Source organism: Aphelocoma coerulescens, chromosome 5, assembly GCF_041296385.1.
Source record: "Aphelocoma coerulescens isolate FSJ_1873_10779 chromosome 5, UR_Acoe_1.0, whole genome shotgun sequence".
Lineage (NCBI taxonomy): Eukaryota > Metazoa > Chordata > Aves > Passeriformes > Corvidae > Aphelocoma > Aphelocoma coerulescens.
In genome coordinates this window covers 26,382,223-26,403,700 of record NC_091019.1, presented here as the reverse complement: position 1 = coordinate 26,403,700, position 21,478 = coordinate 26,382,223, and the positions used below count along the sequence as shown (strand labels likewise).

The 21,478-nt window shown below is 48.0% G+C and overlaps 1 protein-coding gene across 2 annotated transcripts in view; it reads right to left on the bottom strand.

Annotated features, from left to right (window-relative positions):
* The window catches only part of CD82 (CD82 molecule), a 39,277-nt gene extending 19,651 nt beyond the window's left edge, over positions 1–19,626 (bottom strand). The window contains exons 1-2 of one of the 2 annotated variants that reach the window (XM_069017180.1): positions 19,541–19,626; positions 173–254 (exon numbers count right to left, since the gene is read on the bottom strand). In XM_069017180.1, the coding sequence (XP_068873281.1) occupies positions 173–235 (63 nt within the window). In that variant the 5' untranslated portion in view covers positions 236–254; positions 19,541–19,626. Of the gene's footprint in view, positions 1–172; positions 255–7,379; positions 7,521–19,540 lie in introns of those variants that run through there. The other variant, XM_069017182.1, reaches the window with a different exon arrangement.
* Positions 19,627–21,478: the final 1,852 nt, after the last annotated feature.

Below are 21,478 nucleotides of genomic sequence, written 5' to 3'. Positions count from 1 at the left end.
CTGACATCCCTCAGCTTCAGGGGTTCCCCTCCCTCCTTCCAAAACTGTGGCCATTTTATTTAAGGAAGAGACTGGGCCAACACCCAAAAAAAACCCCAAAAATAAAAACCATCTTCTAGCTAATTTTGGTCCAGACCTTCCTTCTTACTCCACAGATGCTCACAATACTTACAAGGAACAGGAGATTGAAAAGGAAGAGGAAGTACTTGGTGACTTTTACACAGCCAGACCCCATCTTCTTTCACTTGCAGGACCTAAGGGGAAAGCAGACAGATAATGCATTATGTTACAGACAGGTCCTCTGGGCAGCTTCAGAGCAGCACCCTAACCCTGTGCAGAGTTCTGGATCATCTGGTGGGTCTCAGAGCACATGCACAGACAGCATAGAATATCTGAGTTGCCTTTTCAGGACAGCAAAGCAGGATACCACCACCGCTGCTGCCAAGATCTCCTGGAGAGTGACACAGAGCTATCAGCAGTTATGGAACAGATTTAATCACAAATACACTGCTAATTCCATCACTATTTATATGGACTTTGCAATAGTGGCATTAACCAAAACACCAACCCTAGCTACCACTGGTGGTGGAAAGTGATGCAAGCCACTTCAATTCCCTGACAGCAGTAAGACAGATGCATGGAGCTTCTGGAGCAACACAGATTATTAAAGGCAACAAAGATTATTAAGGGGCTGGAGCTTCTCTCTTATAAGGACAGGCTGAGAGAGTAAGACCTGTTCAGCCTAGAGAAGAGATGACTGAGAGGGGACCTCATTAATGTCTGTCAGTATCTGAAGGGAGGGTGTCAGAGGATGAACCAGGCTCTTCTTGGTGGTGCCAAGCAATAGGACAAGCGGCAACAGGCAGAAATGGGTGCACAGGAAGTTCCACCTGAACATGAGGAAGAACGCCTTTGCTGTGTGTGTGACCACACACCAGAAGTTGCCCAGAGAGGGTGTGGAGTCTCCCTCACTGGAGATATTCAAGAACCATCTGGATGCAATCCTGTGTCATGCACTCTAGGATGACCCTGCCTGAGCAGGGAGGTTGGACCAGATGATCCACTGGATCATCCCTTCTAACATGACCCATTCTGTGGCTCTGTCAGCTTTCCTGCCTCTCCTTCCTCCCCAGACTCAGTTACGTTTCCTATATAAACAACAGAGAACTTTTAAGTTCCTTAAAATTTTCTCTACCAAGCTCCTTTCTTCAAACAGACCATGCCACTTTAAGAATCACCAGCCAGAGGAAGAACAATACCAGGGCTGGGGTCACCAGTCTGGCCTGGGAAGAAACAGCCCCAAGAGAGAGCAAGGTCAGCAAGGTTCTCTGCTGTCAGCCTGGGTGTACCAAGGATCACTGGAATCCAGTACGTTCTTTTGTTTCAATCAAAGGCTTTTGCTTAATCCTATTAAATATTTAGGTTAACTCTGGAGCTAAACTGGTATGTGGGCCTTGTTAACTGGCTAGCCTTCCCAACAAGCAATGGTCACCCTAAAACTACCAGGAGAGAGCAGAAGTCTGAACTCTGTGGCTGAAGTTGCTGCTCTAACTTCAAGGAATGCCATGGCTAGAGACTGTGCTAAGCCCATCACTGCACAGCACCTAGCAAGATGTTATTGAGATGGGAAAGCAGCACAGATATAAAATGTCAGCCAGCTGTGCTACAGACTTATCTCAAAAAAATCTCATCTGTATAGCAGTCATCACACCTAAGAAGCTTACTATACAGCCAGGTTAGCAGCATGTGAGTCAGATTTTCTTCAGTTAACTCCTCAGGTCAAAGGCCATAAAGCCAGCAGCACCCAAAAACAGGTCCTTCAAATGAGCCATGGAAAAGCTCTGTAATAGTTTCTGGTCCATATGTACACCAAATACCAAACACACAACATTCCCATATCCAGTGCCCCTGGGTGCAGCCACCAGTTATGAGCAGGTTCTGTTCCAGCACAGATGCACTCTACAACAGCTGCATCACTACCAACCTAGGAAAAGTGAATGAAGGCTCTCTGCTGGCAGAATTCCTCCTTTCCTCTGTGGGAAAAACATTCTCTCAGGCCACTAGTCCTGGAAGGTACCAACACCTAAGAGAGCACTTGGAAAGGATAACTAAGGTGTAAATTTTCCCATCCAGCTGGCTTGCTTCCTGGCTTCACCATGAGCACATCTCCTCTTAATAGCATCACAAACTGGAGCCTGGCAGTCTAACCAGAACGTGAAGGCAGCCAGATCCCTAGGCAATGATGAATTTCTGTTGTGGGGGTTACAAATATTTTTCTCCTCTTTAACCTAGCCAAGAACTAAGCTAGGTAACAACCTCCTCCACAACGCACTGGACTTCTTAACTTAAGACATCTGATCCCAGGTGCAATCCTCCTAATTTTCAAACTGGAGGGGCAAGTCCCAGTACTCACTGACTTGCATCCTAGCACTAAAAGCCATACGCTGCCTATTTCCAACTCTGCCCACGCTGTTTTGATTAGTCAGGAAAACAGAGATTTGCAGAACTGTTAGGATCTTTATAAAAGTTATTTCAGCTAATTAGGCAGTTAAGCAAGTTTACAGTGGATGAAGATATACCTGAGGTAACAAGAGTAAGATATTGCTTTCAGGGCTCTTCTAGTTACTTGGTAAAGACATACCATCTTCAATGTTTGTTAAAAAAAAACCAAAACAAACAGCCAACCCCAACTGTACATTACAGCACTATGTACCATTCTCTTCTTGCCACAGGGCAACACATCTCCTTCATAGCTCCTAGACACAAAGTAATTCAAAGCACAGTTTTCAAGTCAGAAGAGAAAAAGCAAAACCTTTGAGTTTTTAAGATACTTTAGAGCTCCACTGAGTATTAAAGATTTTCCAGTTTTCTGTTCTTTGCAAATTAACTTATTTTTGTTCATTACATCAATGAAAGTCCTCAAAACTCTATCTTCTGAAATTGCGCAGTCACAAGACTAGCAACACTGTCATACAGTAGAAGCAGCAGCTCAACAAAATTTGAGATAGGTCAGGTTTGGAAGCAGATGAGCTTGGAGTTATCAAAACCAGGCATATCCACAGGCCACTCGGCAGCAAAAAGCCAGCTTAAGTACCATAGCCAGTGTTCCAGTCAGAGCTGCCCATTTGCCTTCTGAAGCTGGTCAAGTTTTGGGCCTTAATGTCTTGCAGTAGTGCATGCAGAGGTTCAATACATGAAGTTTGCAGTTTTCAAATTCCCCTGATTGTCCACAATTATTTGTTTTTTCCTTTCCCTCTTCACTCCTACTGCTTTGAGCATTTGAATTTTCATCCCCAAGCAGCAACACCCATTCTTTTCAACAATCTTGTATGTACACATCCAAATTTTCCCTGCCATTCTCCAGATTGATGCTAGCTTTGCAGAGGATTTCGGAAGAGACCATCAGCTTTTCTCCCAACCTCTCATTCTCCATCTTATAAAGATATGCAGGACTATTTATGCAGTGTGTTGCTTTGAAGCACTACTGCCATAAAAACTTGGTTGCCAACACAGCCTGGTCAGCTGCTGTGTAGTTGATCCAGGGCCTTTCCTAGCCCAGGTTCAGTCCCAGGACCTTCAGGGAGAACTAATTCCAGGAAGGCAGCAATTGATCCAGAACTCAGGGGTTTCCTACCAGGAGGAAATGGAAGAGATCTACACAGGCTAGACTGGCATCAGGGGATGGCTTCCTGCCCCCTCCATGACCTCTAGTTCTCAGGCCTGTCGCTCTCCCAGCAACAGCAATGACAGCAAGACGTGTATGTGGAGCAGGAACATAAAATCCAGGACACATGTGCCTGAGGAACTGCAGACAGATCCCTGCTTTGTTAGTGACTGCAGAGGAGTCCCCTCACAGCTCAGAGATTAGCTTATTTTTGTCACAGGAGCCTGTGAAACTCCCAGCCCCCCTCCTGTAAAAGGTGACCCCAGAAAAGGACAGGTGATATGGGGAGAGTTGAATACCTCTGCCTCCCGACCCCACCATTGGCCACAGAGGCAGGAGGGGGAAAATTCATGCGCAGATGTTATAACCACACCAGTCAAGGGGCAGAGAGGCTAAGTTAATTTTTAATTGCAATTCTGCTCTATCCAATTAGATCCTGTACTGCCTCCACCCACCAAGCACTGCATGCTTGGTGCTCAGTGAAGTTTATGATATTTGGCCCAGGCTAGAGCTGTACATGCCTGGGCCACGCAGCATTGCTGGGAAGGGCTCAGCCCTCCTCTGCAGCACCACCCCTCCGCTCACTCCGCAGGTTTCTCCCTGATGAGCTCTGGCAGCTAAAATACCTCAGCTGCCAAGTTACTGTACAGCACAAATAAGGGGCTCATTTATGAGTGCAATGAAAGAAAAGGAAGAAGAACCACAAAGCAAACCAGAGCAGAACAGCTGTGGAAATCACCATCTCAGTAGATTAACAAAAAAGTGCAAAGTTCATGCAAACCCTTAAGGACAGCACACATGTTCCCAAGAGCACTGAGCTCTGACAGTCAGCCCGAGTACTCCAACTCAGGTAAAGAGGTTTCACATTTGACTGCACCTACATAGCCTGAGGATGCTATCCCCCCTTCCCCAGATCCTCTTGCTTAAGGAAAGGAAATGATTGGTTACAAAGAAGCTGCAGGTTGTTTCTGTGTTGCACTCCACCACCACCACCCCTCAGGCTCTAACACCAGGGGACATAAACCAAAGGCAGACCCTATAGGATGCGCTACTACCAGCTTCTACCAGGCTAGGATGAGTTCAAACCAGCACCAGATTTGGCCTTCACAAGTTGTTATTTCCCTTGCCCTCACAAACCCCTCGACTGCCCTGTACGGCTGGCATGTTGGCTCAGTTCTGCTATCCCCCCTGCCTGCTCAAGGAGAAACTTCCAGTTTGACAGATGCAGAGATGCAGAAGCCAGCACTATGAACTAAGGTTCTGCAACATACCCTAAGGCTCCTGATCCTTCTTTGCATCTTGCATCTGATGTGGAAGGTGGGATCTTTGGGTGAAAGTCCAGCTGGCCCACTGAAGCAACCACCAAAGCAGCCTCAGCTGACCTCAAGCACTGCAGGTGCTTCTTGACACAAGAAGCAAGCATCATCTTCCTCACTTATCTAAGTCTTACACATTGCAACAGGTCATTTCCCTCAAGATATTACAAGGCTGGACACTTAAAATATCTAAAGCTGTCCCTGATCTGGTCTCACCACCCTGTCTTTTCTTTCTCACACCATAACATTGACCAAAGTTAGCTGGGTTCATTTGCAGACAGATTGACCAAGAAATCCTGGAGATGGAGGAGCTCCCACTGCTGTACTCAGGTTGCATAGCCAGCTCCCTCTGCCCAAAGCAACCAGCAGGTGTCCCTAGGAAGGGATCAGCATGCTGCTGGTTCCATAAAGATGTTTATCTCCACAGTAATTTCCATGAGGCTGAGGCCATTTTGAAGGCCAGAGCAGTTACTTGCTGCAGTATTATCCCAACCCAGAAGCCAGAACCAGATTAGACCTATAGCTGGATAGAGGCCCACAGAAGCCAGCACGCTAAATAAGTTGCTCACTAAATGGTCACTTTCCAGCTCCAAGGCAGACATCCCCATGCAGGAGAGACTGGGGAAGGGGCAGCTCAGAAAGCCATGGGGCAGAGGAAGAAACGGGTTATTTTTTGCAGGATTCTGAACCCCTGCACCCCAAAGGCCAGCTGCTTCTCTATCCATGCACATGTAGAACAGACATTGGGCAATCAGAAAGTCTCCTGATCATGACTGATGGGACAGGACAGCTTCACACAACAGTACCAGTTAATGAACAATGACAGAGTTACTAAGTCTGCTGTTAACCAGGTACATCTCTGCCCTCAGGGCAGGGACTGTAAGCTACAGCCCCATTAACATACAAAGAATATCCTAAGGAGTTCATCTTGCTGACGTTAATATACAAAGGCCTTGGACTTTCAGTACACCTGGGAGGTACATCTTGTCTCTGGCAAGCAAATAACCACAAAGCTGATGAGTGACCCAAGTCTGAATTCACTGAACTTTCCTTTAAGCTTCACTGAGATAATACCAGCTGTGTAATGACCTTGAAAACATAAACAAGATTATGTTTGTTGTGGAGATTTTCCAAATAGCATCTCTTCACAAGTTACAGTGGAAGGATTGAGGGAGAAGCTGGATACTAAAAATTAAGGTGTATATATATTATTACATATTTTATATATATTTATATGTGTGTATCTCAGTGATACAGCTACAGCTTCTTTTTGAAGGAAAGTGTCAGTACAAGGTGGAAAACTATTTCTGCATAATACAAATTTGGAAAACAGAACAAAACAGCAGACCCTCTCTTATTCCATCCACTACTAGAGACAGTTTCTTCTTAAGCAGAAGTAATTGTCTTCAAGGTAGAGGAGGTGATCTGAGGGCTAAGAACAGAGAGACCAGCTACAACAGCCTGCAAACAGCAGAATCACAATTAGTTGTCAGCAAACTTTGAACTACCAGCACAGACATGTACAGTGAGACCCAAACAGCATCTGCAAGACATCTGCAGGACAGAGACTCAAACGTGCATGCAGTCCCTTCGCATTTTCTATTCCTGGGGCAAAGAGAGCAGACTAGAGCAAGGCAACAGCTGGCTGCAAGTACTGCAGAAATACCCTGGAAAGAACAGATTTCTCAGAACAGTTTCTGAGGAAACTCATCAGTTCACACTTGCTCCTGGTGAGACATTCAGCTTTTCTGTCTGACTTCTGTAGTCAATATACTGTTGTGTGAATTATCTGACTAGCAACTGCGTCCTCCAGCAAGATCCTGGATTAGAATGCACCGTAGGACTACCTACAACGGCTCAGATTTTTCAGTATGTTTTATCACAGCAAGCACATGTCGTGCATCTTGTAAAAAGGAAATGCGTATTTTAGAAATGTACTTTTGATGCTCGACAGGAAGTGATCAGATATTTATAAACCACTATCATATCGCTAAAAGGAAACCAAGTTCACAGCTCAGTATCAAAGAGCAGCAGAGGTTTTAGAAGCGTCTGTTTTCATCTCTGTATTTACAAGCAGTGCAATAGGTTTTGAGAACATCTGGCCTTCACACTTCAGTTTGAAAGCCAGCATTTAAGTAGGTCTTCAGTCCCTACAACTGGCAAATTGAGAAAGTTCTTTGCTATTTTCTACATACTCATGCTTGCATAGCATGACAGTATTTGCAGGACAGCATTTCTCCGATTTAAGCAAAACTTTCCATGCATCAAGACCAGAGATACAACTCTGCCAAAAAAATGGGAGGAAAAAACCAACCCAAAACCCCACAAACTGTCCCAGTAGTCATTTGATTCTCCTCTCCCCCCCCCCCAAAAAAAAAAAAGGAAATTAATCAACTTACCAAAAATAGCAGACAGGAGAAATAGCCAAAAGTACAGTTTAGTGGACTTTCTCTTTTAAATTACCACGTATTAGAATGTTAGTTGTGCAACAAGCTCTGCAGGTCAGGTCCAGAAAGAGGTCTCCACACTAACTAAAGCCAGCGTACAATGCAGTAAAAATGCAGAGTTTTCACAAAACTGGTTGGGCAACTCTGTCACTTGACTACATTGGCTCTTTAACAGCTTCAACAACAAGACCAGCTCAGCTTTGTTTTCTACACTTGGAGCTATCAGGCTGCAAACTTAACCTCTGAAATGGATGTGCCCACCAGCTCCCACACCTGTCAGTGGCACCAGTGTGTCAAAAGCAGTCCCCCACTCTGGCCTGCCCCACACCTCCCCACAGAGGAGCAAAACCTGTGAGCAGGACCTGCACTCTGAACTGCAGCAGGGTGACCAGCACAGAAAAGCAGCACTCTGCTTGTGCTCAGGTAAGCTTCTCCCCAGCATGGTTCTGCAGCACAGGGGATGCTTCAAAGTGTTTCTCCATGCCAGTCATCAGCCTGCAAATAACAGGTGCAAGTACATGCACAGGACAGGCTCCTCTGCCTCCCTTCTCATGCAAGCAATGCCTTGGAGGTCAACGAATCTCCTCCAAGGAGTTGCTCAATATCCCTCCCAATGCCACTTGGCTTGGAGATACCTTCCCCAGACCCAGCAGCTTTCCCCTCCTGCCAGAGCACCCAAAAGCTACCACAATCCACTCAGGAAGAAAGCCTTTTTTTCTATTTTATGAGACAGCAGCACAGACTGTGAGACTTAGGTAGGAGCCAGGTAGTATAACTGATTTTTATCTTTTCTGCCTCCTCCTCCCATAAAATGCAAGAGGTCAAGGTCGAGGACTTTTTACTGTGAAGTTCCCTTTCCAAACAAACTGGTTTTCAGTTACTTCCATTTTCTCAGACACTAGGGCAAATAACTACAGGGTGATAAGATTCAGCACGCCCATGACAAACATGTTTCTGAGAAGTTACAGTATCTGCTTGACCTGGGAAATGAGGTTTCCTATTCTCTTGATTATTTTCAGGAATTAGCAGAGAAAGTAGTTTTACTTCAAGGGCAGGAAGTTTTCCCCAGCTTAGCAACTTGCACAGCCCTTAAACAAACAACCTCTCTCTCTACCTCCCCTCTGCTTATTGAGACTTCAGACTACATGCCTCCAAAGACAGGTGGATGGGGCTGAGCAGAGCCTGGGCACCAGCACCCAGCATGGGAGGGAAGCTGAGCTTACCCAGCACCATTCCCAGTAATTGCAGGTTCTCCTGGAGTACATTTCATAGCTGAAGCCAGACACTTCTAGAAGTCAAAGCACCAGAGACTGCCTCTTCAGAAGGGCATAGGGCAATGAGCACTCCCTTGTCCTTCTCAGATCAACCCTCTGGAGACACCCTGCCAAACTAGCCAACTCATCACAGCAATGAAGTCCCTTGCAGCTGACAGACCAGTCTACTGGAGAATGCAAGTGTCTTCTGGCACCAGGATTCACCTTAAGACCTCTCTCCAAGACCTCTCCCCCTAGAGTACATTCACATGATCTCAAGTGGCAGAAAGGAAAAAAAGCCAAAACAAACCAAAAAGCCAAAACCCACCACAAAGCAAACAGAAGAAGCCTCTGGCTTGTTATTGCAAATGACTGTGAAGCTTTAGAATTAAGTAATATTCCTTGAACAACAGAAGAGACAGGTTAGTAGTCTACTTTAATCATACCACATGCTTTATATCAGATCCTTTGCTGATAGCAAGGCACTGATCTCAAGAAGCAGAGGCTTTAACCCTTTAGCCCACAGATCAAGTAGAGCTGGAAGAGTACTGCAAATCCATCATGACTGGAAAGTGAAAAGAAGTCCTACTGGCACAGGAAAGTGCCTCAGGCCACAAGGGGATTAATCTTTTGGCATGTTACCAGAAACAGTCCCTCTACTATTTGTAATCTTAGGAAACTTGGGTTTTGCCAAATAGATCATTTGCTAATACGTAGTTACCTGAACCACTCCTGTGCCCCTGCTAGTATGTTGGCACTGCTACCTGTGACTCTGGAGCACAATAGGACAGATCAGCAGCTGTAACAATCTCCCCTCTTTGGCAAAGTCTGCCCTACCATCACCATGCACCTCCAATCTGAAGGCCCCCACTGCAGGCTGACCGTACAGGAATCAGAAGTACAGGATTCCTGCTAGATTCTCACACAAAGTATCTTGTGATCTCTCCCAGATCTGCACACCAGGGAGGACAAGGGAGGCAACTCAGCCAAACCATTTGTTACAGACCGGGCTAGATGAGCCTGGGGTCTCCAAACTCAGTGGTACAGAATCACACATGCTGTGGCAGCAGTGACACAGCCACAAAAGGTTACTCCCGGACCCAGCCTCTGTCCTAGAAGAAGCTGTACTTCCACCAGACCATCCCAGGGTCACACCAGACCTTGTGCCCTGCTGGAGCACAGTCTGCCTGCCTGCTGAGAGGAGCATTGTCACAGACAGTCAGAGGATGAACATTTCACAACATCCTGAGTTTCATGCCACAGATGCCACTTGACACTACCAAAGGGTACGAATTAAAAGAGAAAGCCAGAACTATAAAAAGCTCCTGAGGAAGGGATTCTGTCTCAAGCAGACCTTGTTTCCAAAATGATGACATACAGAGGGCAGGAGGGCAAGAAAAGTCCCGAAGTACAGAACTTTAAACCATAGATATTTTGAGTCATTTCCTGCTATTCAAAAACATTCACCTCAACCACATTTTCCCTCTCCAACATCACGGTAAATCATACAAATAGTTTCACATTTGTAACTGGCAGCACCTGGCCACAACAGCCAAACCCCTTGCTGGCCTGATCACCGTGAGGATGCAACTCAGAACCTATTTCAAACCTTGCTCTGGAACAGACAGTCCCCACAGGGGCTGCTGTACAGTCTCCAAGATGTACGGCAGCATTGTCTTGCACTTTTTCCTTTCACCTTTACAGAACACTCTCCTCATGCCAAGCTCATCCTACAGGAGATAGAAAGTGGAAAAGAAAGCTACACTGTACAGCAGTAAAGGGCAGCACTGTGAGGAGAAAGCATAACACAGCACGAGCTGTTCCAGAAGCTGCAGCGAAGCTGCTTTGCTCCCAGTCTAAGCATTTTAGGAAGTGAAATGCCACAGTAAGAAATCTCAGCAGACAAGGCTGGAAAACAAAGGGGTCCTCTAAAAAACACTTAGCCAGCTGGAAGAGATACCCCAAAACTTTTGCTAGCCCTTCTGTGAAGATGGCCCTGAACTCCAAGGCAGGCTGCAATACAGAGGTGTTTTGCTACCCTGATGATTGTTACCTTACCATGCAGGCAACCCCAGCAGAGTTAATTGGAGCAATACAAGAACACTAATCAATGATAGGCCTGCCACCTGCAGTTAAGATGACTCCTCCAACACCATCCCCAAAAAAGAAAATAATCAATCAGTCCTTCAAAGCAATACATATGTAGGTTCTGGACAGAACTGTTTCAAGCCAAGAAGAACAGACATGTGGGATAGGTTCCCTAGGAACTTGGCAGTTAAAGTAGACAGCAAGACTTTGAAAAGCTGGGTCTGTTTTGGGAAAAAGAGGGGCCTCCTTGGAGTCTGCAGACCTATGCACAGTGGTCTGGAAAACGGGTTCAGCTGAACCTGAACCAAGAGAGGCTGGGTGGGCTTTTCTACTTTCCTGAAAAGGTCTCCTTTTCTATATTTAGAGCACAAATATTTCAGGAGACTATTTAATGGAGGAATGCTAGAAGAATAAGATGGAAAAGAGTAGTTCAGAGGTATTTATTTTAAAATAAGAAAGAACCCAGAATAACTAATGTACTAATAGTCCAATGAGCCTCAGTGCAAACATAAATGCTCCGAGTTCAGAGGGGAAAAAATAAAAGCTGTCTGTTTCATCTTTAATCAGTAAATCGTGATTGAGGCTAAAACTACTTTTTAATAGGATTGCAGACACAATTTTTCTTACTTTCCTCTGTCCCACTGTGTTGTCTTTCCCCCCACAGTCCACTTCACATCAGTTCCACAATTTTTAATCAAGCCAAACTTACCAATCGCCTAAAACTATAGCAAGGGGTCTCACGCATGTTACCTGGGCAGGTTATGGCTGTGACACATGCTCCCTGTGCCCCCAGGATGCACGCCCACCTCTCACTAGTGCAGCAGCTTGAAACCCAGCCCAGCAAAGCCCCACTGCCTGCTCCTCCTCTGACAGGAGGCTGCCAGCAGGAGAACCACCCATCACAGGTCACCAGGGCTCTCCACTGAGATCCTGGGTACGGGAATAACCATCAGACAGTAACACAGCTGCTGACCTGGCTCAGCTCACACACGGCTGCACAGGCTGCTCTTCCTGACAGCAAACACCCTGTGGCGAAGGCTGTCTCTCTTCTGGGCAAACAAGGAGCAACTGTTTAGGTTCCCGTGGGACAGCATCGGGTGCACGGCCATCTACTTGTATACACGCCAGTGGGTCTTGCTGGTAGCTGACAGCTGGGATAGGAAGACGTTTCCTATCTGCCTGAAGCTACACAGAGCAGGAACCTAGTGTTTTACTACAGGATCGAGTCTAAATCACTGCCACAACAGCCTCCAAAGCTGCAACTCGACAGACTGATAATGAATGCAGAAACACTCAGGCTCTGAGGCCACCAGCAGGACTACAGCACCAAATCAAAGAAGCCTTTGAGGTCTTGGACTCAGGAATTAAAGCAGCTTGCTATTCCTCAAAATAGCCCTTCCTTGAAATAGCCGCTTCTGCCAAGGCAGCAGCCAGTTTGATGCAGTTTTTGACATTAAAAAATTCCCGTGAAGTTTTGGCAACTGCATTTTTGTCACCTCAGTTTCATTCCAGGAAGCCATGAGTCACAACACCTCCCCCAGGGAGCAAAGGTGAGAGGAAACTCTGACATTTCAGGTCTTCTCACACCAGGCAGGAGAAGCACCAGCAGCTGTGGGCATCACCTCTAAGCCCTCAGGAGCAGCCAGGACCACCCCCATTTTAGCTGCACTTGCACAAGGTGTTCTCACCCTTGGAGGCTCTGGTGCAAAGGAGCTGCTGAGCTCTGCGCACGGGGAGCAGCCACCCCTGCAGCAAGTCCCACGGAGGGGCTGGGGCTCGCTTGCAAGGCTGGTCTATCACACAGAACTCCACCAGCCTGCAGGAACTTCTGTTGTACTTGCAGCCTCTTCCCCCACTCCTATGCACTCTCCCCACACAAGTGCAACAGACCCCTTAGGAGCCAGGGAAGGGCTGTGCCTTTACCTTGTTTCACACGGCTCACCAGGGCTTCTCCACACAGCAGTGGTCTAGCACTGTCCCACACAGCAGCTGCTGAGCAGAAGTCTTCTCTAATTAAAAGAGCTTCCTTCGGGAATTGGCAGATTTACTGCACAATTCAGAGCGCTCTTTAGTTATTCCATGTGTATATCTTCAAGCCTGCATTAGAAAGGGACCTGAATGCAAAGAAGAGTCCAGCAGCTTCTTAGGCTGTTGGGAAAGTACATTTAGGCAGCTGGAGTTTTGTCTGGTTCGGGTTCCTCTCTCCCCTGGAAGACTTCAGAGGTGAGCATAATTAGAACTCCTGCCTGCCTTTTAAGCCCCAGTTTCTTCAAGCATGCAGCACAGATGCTGCAGAATAGTTCCCGTATCAGTTTCGTCAGAGCAAAATTCAAAGCAACCTGCAGGTCAGCAGCAGTCTGTCTCCTTAATCCAAATCCCACTCTGCTTCTGTGTTTTACAGGGAGTGTAGCTCCATGACACAGAAGAAAGGGAGCGAGGGGACGAGAGACCAAGGAAACACACTGGGAAGTTGAGGACATTCCAGCAAAACCACTCAAGACTGACTCATCACCAGCAACTTCAATCCACAATGACACCCACGACAGACACATGACCAGTTCCATGGCAGGCAAGAGGATGCTTTGTGCCACACCACTGCATGAAAGAAGCCCCAGAACCAATGCAGCTCCTAGAAACAGAGACTAGACAGGAGTAAGAGAATAAAAGTAGGTATTTATTTGAAAGACCTTCAAAGGTACGCCCTGGGGAGCCAGAGGCTATTGCCAAGATGGACAACAGGTCATGAGTTCTTCACACTTTTATAGGTTTGGTTTATTTGCATATCAGGGTAAATTCTCCAATTAAAGCTTCAGTTGAATGATGTAATTTCCCCTCCACTTGCCCTGCCTTAGAGGCTCTTTGGTTTATACTTTTTGGGCCTAGGATGGTCTGGGTGTCCTTGAAGAGCAGGCCCGGAGAGGCTTTGTTATGTTTACCTAGCATAAGAGAGCAGAAATTAACAGGCTACAAGAAACTTCAGAGTTACACACTAAACAGTACAGGATTTGAAAAATATAAAAGTTAAAACCTAAGGCATCAGCCCCAGACATGGTGTCCTATCACCACAACAGCCAGAACAGCACCTTTTTCTGCAAAGAGTACTCTGCAAATTAATTGATTACAAGCCAAGAGGAGAGGAGCAGAGCAGTGTGCATGGTGACTTTTGAAAGCAGGCATGTTATCTCTGGAGACCAAAGTCCAAAAAACCCATTGATACTGCCACCACTGAATACAGAACTTCTTTCAATTTCTTTCCACACATATTCTGAGTAATGTTAAGTAAGCCATTTGCAGGACCAATGAGAAATCAGAAAAAAATGATGTAGGAAGGGAATAAGACACTCCCAACACAAGTATTTTTTCCTCTATTACTAGAACACTTAGAAACTGAAATGCCACAAAAGGTATAGAAACTTCCCTGGAAAGGTCTTAACTAGAGCACTGAGGCATTTTGTGTAGTACTAGAGATAATCTAGTTAATTTAGACTTCACAACTGATTCCCAACAAAACTGCTAACCATCCATCACAGGAAACATACCAGCTCTGGGCATTTAGGATTTGTCTATTCTTATATTAAGGGATGACAGCAGCAGCCCTTGAAGTCCTAGTCAAGTGCCAGGATGCCCTTTCCACACCTGCCTTCCATGGTGTTCCAGATGCCCTGCACTAACACAGCTTAGGTCACAGTCCCACAGCAACCCAATGCACAAAACCCCAGAGGCAGCTCAGTTGAACCTGTGCCAGTCTGGTACACCAGCCCAAGCAAAAACAACATCCTGGAGCAGGCTGCTTTTAAAACTAGACAGACAAGGTGCCACATGATGCCTCTCCTGTAGAGGCAGGAGCTAAGGGCATCAAATTCCTGTGTAGCCCCCTGAACCCATCCTGGTGATGGCACAGAAACCTCACAGATCACAGAGGCAGTGACTAAAGTAAGGTGCTGGAGAAGAATACGGTTAGATCCCATGACCATAACACCTTTTCCAGAACAACTCTGGGAAACAGCCTCCTTCATTCCCAACAGGTAAAGCTACTTTACAGCATGCTCAGTCCCTGCTATGCAAACCCCTCTAATTTCTTTCCTTCCCCTTTCCCAAACTACCTCCATGGCAATGGCTGGGGAGCAGGAGGGACCAAGGGCAGTTCCCAACTCCAGCTGTGGGAAGATCAGATCAGCTTAAGGTGCATGGCTGCAGCTCTGACAGGTCATCCATTCTTTTGCTTGCGTATGAGAGACTAAAGCAGACTTGTTTTGCCTACAAAGGGAACTCCCCATTATGTAACTTCAAATCTTCAGGCTGCTGGATATCCTAATGTATACAGTTTGTCCCAGATCAGCATTTCTCCAGTACACATGGCCATGGGATTATCATCATACTGGGAGAGATCAGCAATCTCCTTACAGCTCAGTAACAATTTTGTAGTAAAGGGTAAAGCGCTTTCACAATGCACCTGTCTCAAGGCTGTGCTGTAAAGAAACTAAAATCATCAGCCCAGCAGCATCCTTAACAAATTCCACCAGTACTTCCCTTATGTGCAAGGCTCTTCCTCTGGTCCTTCTCAGCTCCTGAGCTCCTTAAAGACAAACAGGGCACTTACCATACCAGCAACTTTCAGAAATTAAGTACATGCACTGGACTTTTGGTTTGACTCGCTTTTAAACGGTGGTGTCCCAGTTCTGAAGCTCCATCAAGGAGACAAAGAACTAGAGCAGTCAGCCAGACAGCCTGTGCACGCACCTCTTCCCACAGGACAAAGCCTGTCCCCAGCTTAGTCTCCTTCCCTTTCTCCCCTGTATTTACTTTGGATGAGCCACAAACCATCCAACTTCCCTGGCTCTTCGGTGTTCAAAAGGACACACGCTTGGGTTCAGAGTCGGCAGTCTCCAATCCCTGTTTCCATCCCCACAGGCTACTGTTTTGTTCCCTTTTCCTGCTCTGATCTACTAGGCAGTCCTTTTCGAAGAGCTGCCCACAGTAACACCTCATCTTCCTTCCAGAAAATTAGCTAGCTCTGAATCTGTCAGTGCACACAAGGAGTGATTTAAGCAATCTCCACTACGCAGTTCCTTTGCTTCACTTATCACCCCATCTAAACTGAAGTCAGTCATTAACTGCTTCAGTGTTTCCAAAGCCCTGATAGCCCAGAAAGCTTTCAGCAAACAGGCTCTGACACAGCCAACCAGCCGTCAAGGAACTGCTGGCCCCGACTGTGCCTCCTGTATTATTCCTTTTACCATGCCAAGAGAGCCTGTAATTTTTAGCCTTTCGTCTACTTCATTCCCTCCAAGAATAGAGAAGAGCCAAAAAGAGACAGAGGTGGTTAGATAAGGATTGCATCTCATTACACAGTTGCTAAAGGAAAGGTGGCTCACTCAGCCATCCCTTCACACGAATGTCATTAATCAGTAGCCTGTAGAAAGCTCCGATCCCACATTCCGCCAACAGATGCATTAGTGCAAGTAGAGAGTTTATTTCTTTGCCCATTGAAGCTGACAACCACATGGTGGGGAGGCAGGCTACTGGGCGCAGCTACCCCTTTTTGCTGCACAAAAGGACTCCAGATCTCTGGATGGCATGATCCATGTTCAGGGACAAAGGAAGGCAGGGAAGGAGAAGAAGGGGATACAGACGTCATGCTCCTATTTTAGAGAGATGAAGTTAAGGCACTCTAGGGTGAATGCCATAATTCCTGACAGTAATAAGTTAGTTTTGGTGCATGTAAGTTTTTCCACAGAGGAAACTGAGAAGTGAGTGCAAGAACTGAGGCTCTGATCATCCCTTGTTCCACAGGCCCACTGGAAACATTGCTACCTCCTCCAGCCTTCCAAGTTACTCAGAGCCTGACCCCCGACAGATGCACCCCCTCTAGCACCTCCCACTCACCAGCCAACGAGACCAGGAAGAAAGTGGCTGCCATGCCATAGGCACCATTAGAGTGGAGCAATAATTACTGCTTCAGATAGTATGGGGCATGATCCAATTCCCAGCATCACCCTGGCATTCCCATAACAGACCCTATCCCATCAGTGCCCAAAGGTCTTTGTGGCAATGCCTTTTGCCTGCGCTGTGTGCTTCCCGCTGTAACAACGCCAGCAGGCACCAAGAACCACAGCCATGGTTTGAGTTGAAAAGTGCCCTGGGGCCTGTGGTTACCAGAGGTCTGCAAAACTCCCACTTGCATCTCTCTGACTTAAATATCTACTGGACGAACACCTGCAGTCCTGGATGGACCCATCCTGCCTTACAGCTGTGAAACCAGGACACGGAGCAACAGGAGTGATAAAACCTTTCCTTGGTTACAGTCAGATGAGAAATTTCATGTGAAACTCCCCCTTGCACTTCGCAGAGCTTGACGCAGAGTGGTTTGAGTATCAGGGACAAGAAAACCCCCATGGAGCTGTGGGAAGGCCTCATTAGAGCATTTCCTGCACCAGCTTACAGTTGTAGGTCACACTACACCTGCCTGTCACCCGAGAACTAAAATAGAGACAATAACAGTGATGAAGAGAGTCCAGATGAGCCACATCATTAAAGCCTCTAAATCCTCTTAAGGGAGGAGCTTCCATGCAGCAGGACAGAGATTGCCCACAGGAAGGGCTCTCTCCAGGCACTCGGCTTGTGTCTTGCTCTATTTCTGTCACACGCAGGTAAGAAGCTGAACAAACACTGCAAGACTTCACCCACCCTGCAGCACAGGGATGAGAATGTCATCTCAGTGATCCCCAGAGCCCTTGGCAAGGATGGAGAAACACAGGCTTAGAGGGGTTCAGGTCCGAAGAGGCTACACCAAGTGAAGATATGTTGGCAGCAAGATCCTTCTATGAAAGGGGTGTTAAATAACACAATGCTAGGAGCGAGGAGAGGCTACTTTCTTCTCTGAGCCGCTCCAAATCCACACATAGGTTTGCAGAGCAGTTAGCAAAGGTTCTTTTTACCTGTGTGGGCAGCCAAACATGAGCAAGCACCCATGGATTTTCTTTTCTTTTTTTTCTTTTTAAAGCACAACTGCAGCTGTAGGAGTTCCTGCTCCAGCCAAAGGACCAAAACCAAGTGTAAATGTTAAAAACCACCTCACTGTTGCAAGAGGTTCTGCTATGGAACACTGTGGGTCTTCCACTGCCCATGCTGGGACACTGCAGAACAGGTCACTGACTGTACCACCCTGTGCCCTTCTGCCTCATTAACACTTTCTTCCCACTTAGTGCTCATGAACTATTTAGTAAGAGCTGAGTAATTTCTCATTTTTACAGTCTGTCATATGCTTGACATCACCATACAGCAGCACACTACCGAGACTGCTCCTCTCACTAGACACTTCCATCTAGATTTTCAGAGTAGCGTTTCTACACTTTGACCTTGTGGTCCATCAAAATGATACTAGCCACAGGTTTCTGCTTGACAGTTCTCATGCAGCAAGCAAGCTTCACAGCAGCAGGTTCACATCTCAGGCTTTGAAGGGGATTTTTCTCAAGCCCAAGATGTCTGAGAAAGTAAAAAAAAAAAAAAAAGGAAAAACATGGAGAGGAAGTATCACTGGTGGCAGATTTCAAGACAGCACTCTCCAGCTGTTCGCCCTTGCTCGCACAGAAGCACAAGGTTGTTGTCAGAAGCTAACTATCCAGAGGCCTCAAAAGTGGTGGGATATGTTACATCCCTGTGAACCTCTACCGTCAATAGCAGCTCAAACACCTCCAAGAGCAGCTCTTCTCCCCAGCCACTACCTCTGAGAGCACTGCAATAGAACACTGCCCCTCCCTCTCACAGCTAGTAAAGTTTCAAGCTCTCAGCTTATACACAATATGCTAGAGCTCGTCCAAGACATAGGAACACTTTATCCTAAACTAGCTTTACAGTTTACTGAAGCCAATGTTTAGATTTCAGGATGATTTGGTTTGGGGTTTTGGTTTGTTTTTTTGTACCAAACACTCCATTTTACATTAAAGCGCACACAGCAGAGCTTTAATGCTCCGGGGCAGAATCAGCACGCCTGGAGCGTAACAAGACGCCATCCCCTTATGCCCCTTATCAACAGATTTGTTACCAGTCACATTGCAAATGCAATTCGCAGCCAACATCTACCCAGCTGCTGAACTGCAGGCACTACTCTGAACTGCTCACAGGGCTCTTAAAAGAGGGCAAAAGGGACAGGGCATGCTGGGCCAGCACTAGATTTCTGTAGTGGTAATAGAGTAAGATCGCTACAAAATCATCTAATCCACATCCTGGAAATCAATCAAGACAGAGCCGACTGAAGCCAGCCGTATGCCCAGTCTCATCAGCAGGCAGCAGAGGCACCCGGCCGATATTCCCGCACAACAGCAACCCGCCGGGCCCGCAGGACCCGCTGCACCTGGCCACGGTGTCTCTCAGGCCACACACCAGCTACGCCAGGGACCACAGCTCAGCCCCCGACCCGAGTGTGGAGGGGCGCGCCTGAGAACGTCCAGCAGCGGGGACTGGCGCCCCGAGAGGCTGCCCCGGCCCCGCACGCACCCCCGCCAGGAGGGGCGCGGGGGCTCCCCGGGGCTGCCGGCCCCCGCCGGGGGCTGCCGAACCGCACCGGGGGCTCCCGCCCCGGCCACCAGAAAGCCCCGCAGAAAACCCCCGGGAAGTCCCCGCCGAGCACGGCCCCCGTCCCGCCACGCCGAGACCCCCGGGTCGAGAGGAGCGGGGTGTCCGGGCGCGGTGGAGGCAGTCCTGGCCCGCGCCTCCCCCTCTCGTGCCGCCCCGCTCCCCGGCCTCTCTGGGGCGGGCGGCCGCAGCACCTACCTGCTCTACTCGGCGGGCTGGGCACGGCTGAGCTCAGCGGAGCACTGCCCCTCCGCCGATGTGGCCCCCGGGGCGGAGCCGGTGCCTGGGCTGAGCCGGCCCCGGGGCGGGCCGCCGGCCCCGACCCCGCCCGGCCCCCGCCGGGCCCTGCGCAGGGCTGTGCTCGCCCGGGGCCCCGCCGTGCTCCGGGCCGTGGGCTCCTGCGGCCATCGGGGCTCCGCGCAGAGCCCGGCACTGCCCGCTCCTCGAACCGAGTCACGCGTTTTCCATTGCCCACCTGCGAGGCCTCGGCCGCTGCCTCTTCCTCTCCACCTGAGACCAAATCTCCCCGCTCCGCTCGGGCAGGTGGCCAGGCAGTGTGTGGGGCCCTTTGCCCTGCTCGCTGCACTTGCCGTGAGCCCGTCCGCTCCCGTGAGCGCCCTGTCTGGCCCGTCAAGTAGGTGCAACGAGCGCGCACACACACACTGACACCCCTTAAACGTTTAAGGCCGCTCGCAGCTTGTCCGGTCCTGCGAGACCCATGCTGTGGCTCCAGGCCCAGTGAAAACAAGCCTGATGACCCACCGAAAGATTTTTCCAATGGGCAATTTCGTTGCCCGAGTGAATCCTGTAAACATCACCCGGGCCGCACATTGTTCCCCCTCCAAACCCCGTTAAGCTCGTGTTTGCCCCAGTGCCTTCAGCACTGTGAAGATGATGAGGTGTTTGCATGCTGTGGCTGCTGTTTGCTCTGCTGACCACTGCCACTGCATTGTTTCCATGGGCTTCTCTGTTTTGTGTAGTGTATCCACTCTGCGCAGCAGGCAGCAAGCTCGAACCACCAGCTCTTTGTTCTCGGCACGTGGCATAATTAGCCCAATGGGATCCTGCCTCTACTGGTAGAACGCAAATAAAAATAAAAGTGATAAGGCAGTCTAACAGTAACAACAACGTGATCCTGTGTAAATCCTCATTTCAAAGGTACTAAACCCAAACCCATCAAGCCAATCCTAAAATGAAAGCAGATCAAGAAGTCTCTCACCCTTCTGAGGAGCAACATTTCTCACTTTCATGTATTCTGCTGTCCTGGCACGAGGAGGACCAGCAAACCCATGCAGCTCAAGGTCCCAGTCCTCATTCCCAGGGAGCAGCAAAAACCAGTTTGGCTTTTGTACTGAGACAGGTGTACAGTGGCCACCTTACTCTCTCCTAACAAGATACCTCTTGGTCATCTTTCTGTGTCTGAAGGCTGATTCCTTACTATGCCACTAGGCTTTGAAGAAAAGATTTTAAAAGGTCATTTTCTAGGCTACACTTTATTCATTGCATTTACTTGACTTTAGTTCTTGCCTTTAGAACCTCGTGCAGTCCAGACCTTTCCCTGCAGCTCCCAATCATTTCCTCTGGTACCAGGATTAACCACATCTTCCTTCCCTTTTTCAGTAGTGGCACTTGGCAGCCTTCCCACTAGCCTGTACTTTATCCTGTGGACAGCTTTTTTGTCAGGACGAGCATGTGGTCATGTAATGGGCAAAGCCAGGCCACATAACAGGTCCTCCATCATGCATGTTGGATAGTGTGAGGCAGGAGGGGCCCATGGGAGGAGGCTGCACCGGGAGAGCAAGTGTCACTTGCATGTGGCACCCTGGGCTCCATGTCCTCCTCCGTGCCACCAGCAGGTAACTGCAGGCTCATCAGCTGGCATGAGAACTTGGCTGGGGAGAGGGGATTGAAATGCAGGTGCTGAGGCAGAAGAGGGACAGGAAGGTGGAAGTGAAATGATTTGCTCTGCCAAGGGGTTTTTGTGGGTGTGGTCTCACCACCCCTATTTCTGCAGCTGTTCACAGCGATACCAGGCTATCCATGGCCTGCAAACTGTCTATTTTTGCTCAGATTCCTTTCTCATACCAAAAAAATTTGTAAGGCCCATTGTTCGTGTCTAAGACAAGGACAAATTGT